This window comes from Somniosus microcephalus, chromosome 11 (assembly GCF_052327205.1).
Source record: "Somniosus microcephalus isolate GS21.2 chromosome 11, FLI_Smic_1.0, whole genome shotgun sequence".
Lineage (NCBI taxonomy): Eukaryota > Metazoa > Chordata > Chondrichthyes > Squaliformes > Somniosidae > Somniosus > Somniosus microcephalus.
In genome coordinates this window covers 32,313,759-32,328,375 of record NC_140997.1, presented here as the reverse complement: position 1 = coordinate 32,328,375, position 14,617 = coordinate 32,313,759, and the positions used below count along the sequence as shown (strand labels likewise).

Below are 14,617 nucleotides of genomic sequence, written 5' to 3'. Positions count from 1 at the left end.
ACTGGTCTAGTCATTCATTACCAGATCTGGCTTGATCATGTAAAGCACTACAATATCTTCCTCTCCTCAGCCAAATGTTCTTATTACTCCAGGATCCTCCTGGACGGCAGGACAACCTGCAGTTCCTTTTATCTATTATGAACCAGCTCCTCAAATACCTGTTTTCCACCCCCTCCATCCTCAATCTCTAATATCAAATGAAATGGAATCATCTAAGATTGAGACCATCTGTGCAATTACTTCTGTCACTATCTCCCCATCTCTCCCAACCTCCTCCCAGTCTCTCACCTATCTGTGTGCATTCTCTGTCCTCCTTGATTTCGATCAAGCGGAAACCAGGGCACTGATTATGCTAAACAGATCAGGTTGCTAAATTAAATCTGGAACCAGATTGCAACTATACAACAGCGAGCTGCAAACTACAGAAAGCAAGTCTAACAGTTTCATAATTAACAGATTTATGTTCATTAGGATAAATGTATCTACCAACCGACCAAACATCCATATCATTAATAGTTCACGCACATATATCAAGTAGTTTGGGTATAGAAGTTCCTTAATAATCAATAGCTGGCTGACAAATTCCAAAATTCTACATATACACATATAATTCAGTTTCACATCCTTTATATTTAGTGTATTATATACCTAAACAGCAACTATTTACTGCAGAACTTTCCTTTGTTCAATTCCCCTCCTCAGCCAGTGCTCACTGAACACATCAAGCTGTCTCTATCCTCTGAAACTGTCCCTATCTCCAGTAGAAATGCCATTATCACCACCTCCTAAAATATCTAGCTTTCAATTTTTACAAATTTCCCTTTCAATCAAAAGTCATGGAATACGCTGTTGCCTCACAACTGCACTCTCACCTCTCCCACCATTCCTTGTTTGCAATGTTCCAATCTGCCTTCCACTATACTCACAGCACTGAAACTGCAATGGTCTAAGTCATAAATGACATCCTTTGCAAACTGCAAATATGGCTCATTCACTCCTCAACCTTTCCACTGCCTTTGTCATTCAAGCACCCCTCCAACATCTTTTCTCAGCAGTCCATCTCCAAGCCAGTGCTTTCTTTTGGTTTCACTCATGCCTGTCTCAATGAAGATGGTAGAGGGTAAAGTCAAAGTTCCTGCACTCCCAGTGGGGAGCTGTATTTAAAGGGAGCATGGGACATAGAATCGGTGCTACAGTATTGCAATCCTATCTCCAAACTGTGTTCCTATTGCATGCAGGGGTTTGCAGAATTTACCCTTCCATCTCCTGCAGTACTTTCTCCTCCCATGTGCCGCTTCCAATGTAGCCCAGCACTCCATCCTTGGTTCGCTCCTCTTCAAATTTCATATGCTTCATCTCTGCAATATCATGTGGAAGCAATGGATCAGCTTCCACTAATACGTGGATGATACCCAATTTTACCTCTCTTCCTCCTACAAGATTATTGCCACATTCATCTACCTGTCCAACATTATGGGCTGGATTTTACCAGTCCTGAGGAGGCGGGTTTGGAGGTGGAACTGTTGGGAAAATGGGAAAAATTGGGAGCGGGTCCTAACCCCGCTCCCAATCCGCCTCTGAACCATCTTCCCGGGAGGCGGGTCCCTGACTCGCACAGGGGCCCGTCTCCTCGAGGCAGGAAGGGGATCAGAGCCAATTAACTGCCTGTTAACAGGTAGTTAACAGGCAGTTAAGAGGCTTTTCCCAATTTTATGCCTGCTGATGCGGGCTTCCCGACGGCGGGAAACGCTGCCAGGGTCAGCGAGGCGAGCAGTGGGTCTGCGGGGGTGAGAGGGGTCGAAATGTCAGCTGTAGAGGTGAGTGATGGGTGCAAGTGTGGACAGGTAAGTATGAGAGGTGAGTGTAAAGTGTTGGAAAAAGTTTCCTTACCTTTGCTTCTTTCTGCAGACTTCAACCTTTGAGGATCCGGAGGTTCCTCATCTCAATGGCAGAGATGACAGATCTGCTTTCTGCTGAGGTGAGAGGTCTTGGTGAGCCTGTGTGCAAGGGCTCACCTTAGAACAGAGATTGTCAGTGTTTGACAGCTTCTCAAAGCTGTTAAACGCTGACAATTCATCTGCCAAAATTTTTTTGACGGATGAAGCGTCATACGCTGATGTCATATGTCACCGGCTTTCCCTTAATTGGCTGGTAAGCCTGCAGGCTTAACAAGGCCAGTCAAGGGAATATAGCGTGGGTTGGTCAGACGTCGCTGGGGGCGGGACTGAAACCCAGAAACCAGCAGTCCCGCCTCCAGCACATCTCCATTGAGAAAATCCAGCCCTAAAAAGCAGATGAACATAAATTCCCTTAGCTTGCTGACTACAAAACTGAAACATTCCTATTTGGGTGCCACCATGAACAATATGCCTGACTACATCAAACTCCCTACTTGCCATTTCAGGATAAGTCCAGAGGTGTACAACCTTGGCGCACTGATAAATCTAGAACTAGGCTTCTCTTCTTCACTTCAACCTTCACAAAACATTACTTGCCTCTTACCTCTTCCCCAAATGCTACCAAAACCCTAATCCATGCTTTTATCACCTCAAAGTTCAATTTCTTAAATGCTTCCCAGCTCATTCAGAATGCTATGGTCAGTGTCCTCACCAATACAAAATTCTGCATTCTTATCATCCACCATTCTTGCCAAGCTTAGCTGGCAGAAAGCTGGTTTGAGATCACCTGGTGCTCACTTTCAAATCCCATCATAGCCTTGCCCCACCTAATGTCACAATCTCCTCCAGTTGTACAGCCCTGTATGTACCCTCCGCTCCTCTATCACCAGTCTACTGCTTGTCCCCTTGAGTCACAACACCATTGGTATCTCCTGTTTTAACAATTACACATGCTCTCCAGAACTCCCTGTCTAAATCCTCCACCTTGCCACCTCCCTTCTTTCAAAAGCTTTCTAAAAATCCATCTCTTTGACGCTGCTTTTATCTCCCTGCATAACTTCTTTCTTGTTTGCCTTTTCCCCTCATGTTCAACATCCACATATTTCCTCTGCTCTGTAAAGCGCTTTGAGTCATCTTTCTGTATCTCAAGAGTGCTACAGAGTATAAGTTATTAAAAAAACTACCCTTCAACTAATTGAGCTTAGTCAATGTATGTGGTAGAGAGGAATATTTGGAATATGTCTTTATTTGCCACTTAGAACATGTCTGGTCCTTCCAATTTATGAAAATTCCCCATGCTCTGATCAGAAAGTTGCAATTTGGCCTTTAGCAACTCTTGGCCTTGCAAAAAATCTATTTCCAGAGCTTCATATCTGAAGGTCTGACTATCAATTTTACAGCGTCATCTTTTGGGTGCAGAGCTAGCACAGCATCATTACAGGCCATAATCGCTGAGTTTCAAAATTCACAGCACTCAGTGAAAGAATCCAAAATCAGTAAGTTGGCCATATCATTTCCACTGATTTTATATCATGCATGGCGTAAAAAATTGAAAATATAAAATTTCTGTTGTAACCTGAACAGTTTCATTCTGGAGGATTTGTAATCCATTGTCCAATACATCCAATCTCATCAATAGATCATCAGGAAGGCCTTTCTTATCTAAAAATAAACAAAAATGATTCAGTCAATATTCTATTGTTATGACAAAAGCTGTATTACTGCACTCTGTAAAAAAAAACTTGAGTTACTGGTTATTTACTGTTTTTTATCAACTCTCAACAAGATTCAGTAACGGTGCAACAGACATTTTCTTTGTTTTTCACTGAACCTAAATCTCCCTTTCTGGCATTCGGTCTGGCCTCTCTTCAATCTATTTTCGTTCATCTACTGCATCAGTGACTATATTGCACACCAGGCTGGAGTTTCCTCTGATTGGCGGGTTAACAGCAAGGTGAGACTACCGCACGCTCACGACTGCACCTCTAACCTGCCAAGTTTTCTTCCCGAGGCTCTCATGGGTTATGCTGTTTCCTCCTCCTAGGTTTATAATTGCTGAGAGGGAAGGGACATTCAGTGCTGCAGTAAAAGAAGCACTTTGACCACATGGAGTTCAGTGATCTTTTCTGCTTGCTTATTATTTGCTCCTGGATGATTGTAGGGGAAAGGTCTTATGAATTTTTGTCTTATGAACTAAATCTGCTGCTGAAATCCTCATCAGTTTTCTTCACTCAGAGGGTGGTGAACCTGTGGAATTCTCTACCACAGAAGTCTGTGGAGGCCAAGTCACTGAATATATTTAAGAAGTAGATAGATTTCTAGACGCAAAAGGCGTCAAGGGGTATGGGGAGAGACCAGGAATATGGTATTGAGATAGAGGATCAGCCATGATCATACTGAATGGTGGAGCAGGCTCGAATGGCCGAATGGCCTACTCCTGCTCCTATTTTTCTATGTTTCTATCCATGCCTTTGTTACCTCTAGACCTGACTATTCCAATGCTCTTCTGGCCAGCCTCCCACCTTGCACCCTCTCTAAACTTGGGCTCATCCATAACTCTGCTGCCCTTATCCTAATTCGCACCAAGTGCCGTTCACCCATCACTCCTATGCTCTCTGACCTACATTGGCTCCCGCGGTCTGGCAATGCCTCAATTTTAAAATTCTCATCTTTTGTTTTCAAATCCCTCCATGGCCTCGCACCTTCCTACCTCTGTAACCTCCTCCAGTCCTATAACCCTCCGAGCTTTCTGCTCTCCTCCAATTCTGGCCTCTTGTGCATCTCCGATTTTATTGCTTCACCATTGACGGCCGTGTCTTCAGCTTCCTAGACCCTCAGCTGTGGAACTCCCTCCCTAACCCTCTCTGCTTCTCTCTCCTTCTTTAAGAGGTTCCTTAAAATCTACCTCTTTGACCAAGTTTTTGATCAACTCAAGTATTATCTCCTTATGTGGTTTGGTGTAAAATTCTGGTTGATAACGCTCCTGTGAAACACCGTGGGACATTTAACTACGGCAAAGGCGCTATATAAATGCGAGTTGTTGTTGTAATAGGCTGAAGTCTTTCAGTCCAGGACTTTTTGAGGAGGGAGAACAGGCAAGTGTGAAGTCACTTTATTCGGTGTGCTAACTTTTATTGATGAAAAGCTCTGAGCTATTTGTGTCCTTCTTTCTCTGGCTGCTGGGGTCCCGTTCCACATCATCTCCTTCCTGTGCACCCTCTTAATGCTATGAGAAGGGAGAGTCTTTCCTCCCCATCAATATTGCCTTCAGCTTCCAAAGGCGGCAAGCCTTTCTTCATCGTGATGTTATGTAGAATACTTCTTCCGACTCGGCTTCGCTGTATTGCAGGGGGTCTACTAAATTTATCTAGGCACCTAAAGCAAGACTTCAGAATGCCTATAGCTTCTTCTATCACACTTCTTGTAGGTGGATGGGCCTCATTGTAAATGTTGTCCTGCTCTATTTATAGAATCATCAGGCATTCATGTGTAGGATAAGGTGCAACTCCCATGCTGCATCTCTCTCACAGAATTTCTTCTTTAAACCCTAGAATTCCATAGTCCTTGTCTACCTGTCTGTTATGTAAGCTAACTTGTTATTGCATGCTGAATGTTATAGTTCCACAGAAATAACATGGGGGTAAAAATTGGGTAGCGACCCGAAAAAATTAGTGTCCCTGCGGCTGATTTCCCCAGGTAGCGCCCCGAGAGGGAGGAGGGGTGCGACTGGAAGCGCCCCGCGTCCCTCTTGGGGCGCTGCGAGCCAGTATCACAGCTCTACGTGCCGCGGTACTGCAGGCCTCCCTCCCCTTATTAAAGGGGAGGGGCCTGGCGCAACGCGTCCCGGTGCCCAGCTGGGCCACCAGGGATCGGGCGTGCCGGCAAATGAGCCCGGCACTCAAGAGGAGTGCCGGGCTCACGGAGAGCAGCCAGCACCCCGCGGTGGGGGGGGGGGGGTGCTTCACGGGGGCCGGGGACAGCAACGGGGGCAGGTGTTGGCAGGCGGCCTGCAACAAAAATGGCCACCTCCCCTTTAACTAGTGCCGCCCTGGCCGCAGGTAGATCCCCCTGACCCCGGCGGACATAGCATCCAGCGGTAAGTTGGGAGGCGCCACCCAATATTACAGCCGGGGCGCGAGCGGGGCGCTGCGCTAGGCGATGACATCATCGCCGGCGGCGCAGTGCCGCGCGGCACTAACGGTTAGCGCCGCTGCTAACTTCCCGCTGAATTTCACGGGAGGTGTTAGCGGCGCCACGCCTAGGTGCTAGTTGATTTGCGCCCCATTGGCGCCCTCATCAACCGAATTTAGACCCCATGAAATCTACATATCCCAATTATATCACTCCTACACATAAGGGCTAGATTTTCATGTGTCCAATTCCATCGAGCAGGAGGTGTGTCTGCCTGATGGAATGGGTCCAATGCCCAATCAATTTTCAGCGATCCCAGGGGAGGACTGCAGAGGGTCAGGCATCACATTATAATCAATATACTTGTTGTTGAGCAGCCAGCAGTGGAGTGACCTTATTAAAGCTCACTGGTTAGGCCACTCAATGCAAGTACCAATGGGCAGAGATTGCACTGTACAGGCTTTCCCAATTGGTACCTGAAAATTGCAATAGGGTCCACTGATGTCATAGAACCCCGATTTGCACGGGCCAGTTTTCAACAGGCACCTGAGTCACCTCTTAAAGCACCCCACCGACATAGTCCTGGCAGGAACGGGAAGGTAAGTTCTGCGCTCCAAATTTTTGTTGTGCTACCACCCTGTTTCCGTCAGAATAGGGGGGTGAAAATCGTCCCATAGAGTTTATCCATAGCAGCTGGAAATAGAGGGAACAAAATAAAGAACTTGCATCTGATCAGTGCCTTTCATGACCTGACCTCAGGATGATCCAAAGCACTTTTGAAGCGCTGACTGTTGTAGGAAAATACAGCAAGGTCTCACAAATAATAATGAGATAAATAACCAGATGATCTGTTTTAGTGTTTGGCCCCGAGATGAGCTGCCGACCACATAAACGCGCCATCACCAAGACTGCCTACTTCCACCTCCGCAACATCGCCCAACTCCAACCCTACCTCAGCTCATCTGCAGCTGAAACCCTCATCCAAGCCTTTGTTACCTCTAGACTCGACTATTCCAATGCTCTCTTGGCCAGCTTCCCATCTTCCACCCTACATAAACTTGTGCTCATCCAAACCTCACTTCGAATAGTGCCATGGGATCTTTCACATCTACCTGAGAGGGCAGTCAGTTTAACATCTTATCTGAAGGACGGCACCTCTGACAGTGACTTCCTCAACCTAGATTATGTGCTCAAGTCTCTGGAGTGCAGCTTGAACCGGCAACATCCTAACTCAAACGAGAGTGATACCACTGGGATAAGGCTGACACCTGCCCCTGTTTAAATTTCCATCTCAAACCCCAGACAGAAGCTCTGGCCCCGATTTTCTGCCAGCCGTCGGGCAGCTTTTCAGGCGGGCGGGGGCCGAAAATCACTGAAATAGGGGGTCGCGACCCCCCCGCCTGACTTTCGGACCGCCGTTTCTCCGCGAGCCGATTCAGTCCCGCCCGCCGCTGGCGGGGCTGGCCGTCAGGACCCTGATCACCAATTATTGGCATGTTTAATGCCATTTTAGGGTGCCCTTGCAATTTTCAGGGGTTCCCCACGCTAAACACGCCTGCAGGGAACCCCGCTGATGAAACCTGGCGTGAAGCTTGCCGGCTTGCTTGCTGTCAGCTGCTGGTCAGTCGGGAAAGCTGCGATTTAAAGGGACAGCATTTGTATGGTGAAGGACCTTGTTGCTGCAGGTTTGGGGCTACTTCTTCAAGGCTTAGACACAGCTGTGGAAGGTTGGAGCCTCACACACTTCTCCAATGTGATCTCCTAGGAAGCCCCTCTCGCCACCCTCATTCAGCGCTTCCTCAGCGGAGGCATCTACGAGAAGCATGGGACGCCTTTTTTTCCTTCCCTTCTTGCCATTAGAGGATCTCCAGCAACAGAGGCGGCAGCAGCAGAACCAGAAACAGCAGGATGAGCACCAGGAGCACCAGGCTGCTGCTCAGTCACCTGAAGCTGCACAGGCCAGAAGGGGCCAGCGCTTGGAAGTGGCTTGAGAGCACCTTGCTGCACATCAGGGGGGCCATGGGGACCCATTTCTGCACTGGCAGTCCTACTCAGAAGGACTTCCATGAAGGTCTGGTTTCTCTGTTCAATAGATGGCCAACGCTGCTCAAGAGATGTCATTCTCTTATGAGCACTCACCATGTTTTCCGTACCCTGGCAAGTTATCTCCTCTATGGAGGTTGCCAGCCTTTCCATGGTGATGCGTTCATGCGCCAATGACTCCACAAAGGCTCTGCTCATGGTCGCTATGGACTCCTCCATTCGCTCCACACTCGCAGCGATCCTGGAGACAAAACCTGCCAGAGACTCCTGCATCTGTGCATGGAGATCCATCACCTCTTCTCTTGTGGATGGACCCAGAGGCAGAGGGTCGACATGCAGCACAGCTGAGCTGAGCTGGCAGAGTCCTGTGCCCTCCGACGAGGACTCTCCACTGCTGTCCCTGTCTCCAGAATCTTCTGAGGCTCACTTGTGAGCTGTGAAACACCAGGTGACAACACTACTCTATGTCCCGAAGGTCCCCCCGAGGTGTGAGTGTCTGCGCTGGTGCTGGGTGCGCTTACTTCTGCTGACGCTGCGCCCTCAGAGGTTGGAGCTTCCTCTGAGGAGTCTGGCTGCACAGCCTCTTCCTCCTCCACAGTGGGGACGGGGGCTCTGGATGGTCCTGTGGGGGAGTAGAGGAAGGAGTTAGAGATGTGATGCCAAGGTTACATGCTCATTCGAGTTGACATCTGCTAACACCTGCATCCATGCAGCCTTGATCTCAGTGGGAGGCCTCTCCCTGCCTGACCTAGGGAAGAGGACCTCCCTGTGGGCCCTAACCCCATCCAATAATGCCTGCAGTAAAGCTTCGTCGAATTTGGAGACAGCTCGGGGTCTGGCACTGGCCACAGCTGCTGCAGGCTCCTCTGCCATCCTGCATGGTTCGTTTGGAAGCCTTCAGAGGATGCAGTGCTTGCTGTGGACCTTGAAAGCACCACGAATGATGACATCATACTGTGGGGCTTCCTGACTGGAAATGGACAATTAGCAAGGCTGCCCACACGCTGGAAATTAATTGGACACTTGAGCGAAAATTGCATGCAGCTGGCTGACACATTTTTTTGTGTGTCAGAACCCCACATTCGGGGAATCCGACCATTTCCCACACAATCCACAAAATCGGGCCCTCTGTGTGGAGCAAATAATTTCATGCATTCTGAATAATAAATAACCAATTTATGGCTAAGTTTAGATTTTTTTATAATCTTCTGTGTTTCTTATACTATAAATGTTAGTTCTGGCTTAATATCTGCAGCCTTCAACACAGTTGGCTACACCATCCTCCTCCAATGCCTGTCCTCTGTCATCCAGATGGCTGGAACTGCCCTTGCTTGGTTCCATTCTTAACTTTCAAATCATAGCCAGAGAATCACCTACAACAGCTTCTCTTCCCACTCCTTCACCATTACCTCTAGAGTCCCCCAAGGATCTGTCCTTGGCCCCCTTCTATTTCTCTCCTTGGCAATATCATCCGAAAACAGATTATCAGGTTCCACATGTACGCTGATGACGCTCAGCTCTATCTCACCACCACCTCTCTGGATCCCGCCACTGTCTCTGATTTGTCACACTGCTTGTCCGACATCCAATATTGGATGAGCAGAAATTTCCTCCAACTGGGAAGACTGAAGCCATTGTCCTCGGTCCCCACCACCAACTCCGTTCCCTGACCACCATTTCCATCCCTGGAAACTGTCTGAAGCTGAGCCAGACTGTTCACAACCTTCGTGTTGTGTTTGGCCCCGAGATGGGCGTCCGACCACATATCCGCGCCATCACCAAGACTGCCTACTTCCACCTCTGGAACATTGCCCAACTCCAACCCTACCTCAGCTCATCTGCAGCTGAAACCCTCATCCATGACTTTGTTACCTCTAGACTCGACTATTCCAATGCTCTCTTGGCCAGCTTCCCATCTTCCACCCTACATAAACTTGTGCTCATCCAAACCTCTGCTGCCCGTATCTTAACTTGCTCACCCATCAGTCATGCTTGCTGACCTTCACTGGCTCCCGGTCCAACAACGCCTCAGTTTTAAAATCTTCATCCTTGTTTTCAAATCCCGCCATGGCCCGCCCCTCCCTATCTCTGTAACCTCATCCATTCCGACAAGCCTTTTGAGATCTCTGCGCTCTTCCAATTCTGGTTTCTTGCGCATCCCCGATTTTAATCGTTCCACCATTGGCGATCATGCTTTCAGCTGCCAAGCCCTGAGCTCTGGAATTCCCTCCCTAAACTTCTCCACCTCTCTCTCCTCCTTTTAGATGCTCCTTAAAACCTACCTTTTTGACCAAGCTTTTGGTCACCTGTCCTTCTGTGGCTCGGTGTCAACAATGTTATTATTGATATAGCTCTTGTTAAGCGCCTTGGGATGTTTTGCTATGTTAAATGCGCTATATAAATGTAAGTTGTTGTTGTTTGGCTGAATTATTTGATCTTGGTAAAGAAGAATGGCAGTTGAAAATAGTGTGAAGAAATGATCTGGATGATTTGAATGGCCAATTTTCTGGTATTTTATTCATAAACAACAGTTTAAAATAAAAGAGAGATTTAATTGCTGAGCTTTCTGCTGGCTACTCATTCTTCATTGATACTTTTTGCTTTGTTCACACTTAATCAAATACTTGATTGGTAACTTAGATACTTATATCGCCAATCATTATTTTATGTTGCCCTACAAACAAGTGAGCCTTTGAAGGTGTGACACCTTTGAAAGGTATGATGTTGTAGATGTGCAATAGATACAAGTTTTTTAAAAAAGGTTATAGGAGAAGCTGAACAGAAGTAGGCCATTCAACCCCTCAAACCTATTCTGCCATTCAATTAGATCGTGGCTGATCTGCATTTTAACTCCATCTACCTGCCATGGTTCTGTAACCCTGAATACACGTGCCTAACAAAAATCTATTAATCACACTTTTGAAATTTTCAATTGACCTAGCCTCAACAACATTTTGGGGGACAGAGTTCCAGATTTCCACTATCCTTTGTATGAAGGAGTGCTTCCTGGCATCATCCTACCACAAAAGGCAATTGAGGCCAATTCATTAAATATAGTCAAGAAGGAGTTAGATATATTTCTTAAGGCTAAAGGGATCAAGGGATATGGAGAGAAAGCAGGGACAGGGTACTGAATTTGGATGATCAGCCATGATCTCATTAAATGGCGGAGCAGGCTCGAGGGGCCAAATGGCGTACTCCTGCTCCTATCTTCTATGTTTCTATCCCTGAACGGCCTAGCTCTAATTTTAAGGTTATGCCCCCTTGTTCTGGACTCTCCCACCAGAGGTAATAGTTTCTCTCAATCTACCCCATCAAATCCTTTAATCATCTTAAACGCCTCAATTAGATCATCCCTTAACCTTCTATATTCAAGGGAATACAAGACTATGCAATCTGTCCCCATAATTTAACCCTTGTAACCCCGGTATCATTCTGGTGAATCTGCACTGCATCACCTCCAAGGTCAATATATCCTTGCTGATGTGTGGTGCCCAGGACTGAACACTGTACCCCAGATGGAGTCTAATCAGAGCTTTATATAACTGTAACATAACTTCCACCCCTTTGTATTCCAGCCCCCCTTGAGATAAAGGCCAACATTCCATTAGCCTTTTGAATTTTTTTTTGTACCTGTCTACTAGCTTTTAGTGATTTCTGTACTTGGAACCCTAACTCTCTCTGCCCAACCACAGCTCCTGGCTTCTCACCATTTAGAAAATACTCTTTCTTGTGTCCAAAGTGGATGGACTCGCACTTCCAACTAGAACTTGAAATAGTGCTCCGAATTAACTTCCTATGTTCTATTTAGTATTTTCAGTATCCAGGAAATTAACTGACGGATAGCTGGTGTCAAAACCTTTTAGGATCTGATCTATCACAAATGGGTAGTCAGTCTGGATGTTTCAATCAATTTACGGGTGTACGTTTGGTGAATTCAATCCAAAATGCCTCAGAGTTCCATTATGCCGGGTCTCGGCCTCTCCACTAAATTAATATTTAAACAAAACTCTTGCCTGCTTGGCCGCAAAAAATGACGGCAGAAAATGGGCCAAGCCAAGAACTTGGAGATACAGCAGAATGGAACACCAGCCAATTTTCCCATCAGGTGGAACCGATCACAAAATTTAGATTAACTTCTCGTTTATATTCTAACATGTCTTATCACCAGGCAGCCTGTCAGTCAACTTCCTATATACTTCTACTCTGGCATCCTGCATGTCATTGATCTTAGCTTCAGCAAAAAAAAACTAAACTAACTGGAATGCAAATTTTTGAGAGAAAAAAAATGTGGCCAGCAGATCAGTTACCATCTTGTGCCCCTCTGCATGAGGAAAGTCACACAGGTGTCAAACAGCAATGAGACCCAACCCACCATCCACTCCCTGCCCATCCCGATAGCACCCCAGATCCGTAAAAACCATTATGGATTTTCGGTCCCGGAGATAGAGAAATAGATACAGACACGTGGTAGTAACAAATCAAGAGGTTCAAATCATTCATGCAGTTTACCAGTATCATCTGAACCCAAGCATGTGCTTTGTCATGATAGAATCATAGAATGATACAACACAGAAGGAGGCCATTCGGCTCATCGTGCCTGTGCCAGCTCTTTCAAAGAGCTCCCACTCAACCTGCTCTTGCCCCATAGCCCTGCAAACTTTTCCTATTCAAGTATTTATCCAATTCCCTTTTGAAAGTTGTTACTAAATCTGTTTCCATTACTTTTTCAGATGGTGCATTCATAACAACTCACTGTGTAAAAAAAGTTTTTCCTCATCTTGCCTTTGGTTCTTTTGTCAACTACCTTAAATCTGTGTCCTCTGGTTGCCGACCTTTCTGCCGCTGAAAACAGTTTCTCATTAAACCTTCATGATTTTGAACACCTCTATTAAATCTCCTCTTAACGTTCTCTGCTCTAAGGAGAACAACCACAGTTTCTCTCGTCTCTTCATGTAACTGAAGTCCTGCATCCCTGGTAGCATTTTAGTAAATCTCCTCTGCACCCTCTCTCTAAGTTCTTGACATCCTTCCTAAAGTGTGGTGCCCAGAACATAAGAACATAAATGGGGCACAGCAGGCTGAATTTTAATGTAGATGATGCGTAGCTTTGGGTGTGGGTGGGAGCTTAATGCCGGCGAAATTGACAGTGCAGTCGGGAAGTTGGCTCTAACCCGCATTTCACTGGAGCGCTTTAGGCTATGTGCATGAAATCCCTCAGGAGAGGCAGATTGTCAATTTCTATATGCTAATCGCTCAATTAGAGCAATATTGACACACTGTTTTCACTTTAACATCAGGTCCATGGGTTTCCAGGGCTTCCTGAAATTCACCAGTGAAACCAAGATGAGTACACAGCGGCAACTGAGGGAGCTTAAGCAATCTCAGGCAAAGATGCCAATAAATACTCAGTATTCACAGCTGCTTTCTTACCTGCTCGTGGCAAAGTGTTTGTTTACAATACTTTTGCTGAGAGGTTACTTTGTACAATTTTGAGGTTACTTTCTATACTTTGGGGGTTTGCTCTATCACGCCAGGATGGGTATCGCTTATGCTGCCTTAGATTGGATCTCAGATGAGAACTAAGATGATCAGCAGCCTGCTGCTCATTGACCTGTAGCTGCACAGAGAGAGGACCAGCAGAGAGGGGACCAGCAGAGAGATGTGGCAATTAAGGCACCCCCAGATCACCCAAGAGTATTCACTAACCGCAAGGGTTTCCACTCCATCAATGTGCAGCTGGTGTGCAACCACAAAAAGATGTTTATGCAGGTGTGTGCAAGATATCCGGGCAGCTTCCATGATGCTTTCGTTCTGTGGTAGTCCACCCTCCCTGATCCCTTCGCACCTGGTAGCAAACTTAAGGGGTGGCTGTGATACGACAAGGGATACCTACTGCAAACTTGGCTCATGGCACCCGTCAGAAACCGGACCACTGAAGCCCAACAGCGCTACAGTGAATGCCACATCACCACAAGATGTGAGACTGAACAGGCCATTGGCATGCTGAAGATGTGCTTCAGGTGCCTGGATAGATCTGGAGACGCCCTTCAGTACCCACCAGCCAGGGTCTCCAGAATGTTTGTGGTTTGCAGTGCTCTGCACAATACTGCATAACAGCAAGGCTTGGACCTGCAGAGGGAACAAGGCGAAGAGCTCAGGTCCACCTCGGACAATTCGAGATGCCCTTATTAATGCAAGGTTCACTTAGGTTGCACCAGTGCACCCATGTCACCAGAAAATGTAACAGCCCCGCCCCAATGCCACTGACACAAAGCAGTTGTGCAACCAACCAACCACCTCTTCAACATCCCCCCATTAGACCCCTCAACTATTTACAATCTATATTAATGACTTGGATGAAGGAACCGTGTGTACTGTAGCCAAATTTGCTGATGGTACAAAGATAGGTGGGAAAGCAAGTTGTGAGGAGAACACAAAAAGTCTGCAATGGGATATAGATAGGTTAAGTGAGTGGGCAAAAATTTGGCAGATGGAGTATAATGTGGGAAAATGCAAGGTTATCCGCTTTGGTAGGAAAAATA

The 14,617-nt window shown here is 46.6% G+C and overlaps 1 protein-coding gene across 2 annotated transcripts in view; it reads right to left on the bottom strand.

Annotated features, from left to right (window-relative positions):
• Positions 1-14,617, bottom strand: part of LOC147110456 (uncharacterized) — a 208,104-nt gene that overhangs the window by 111,976 nt on the left and 81,511 nt on the right. For both annotated transcript variants that reach the window (XM_086002261.1, XM_086002262.1), the window contains exon 7: positions 3,475-3,560. In XM_086002261.1, coding sequence (XP_085858387.1) covers positions 3,475-3,560 — 86 coding nt within the window. The remainder of the gene's footprint in view (positions 1-3,474; positions 3,561-14,617) is intronic.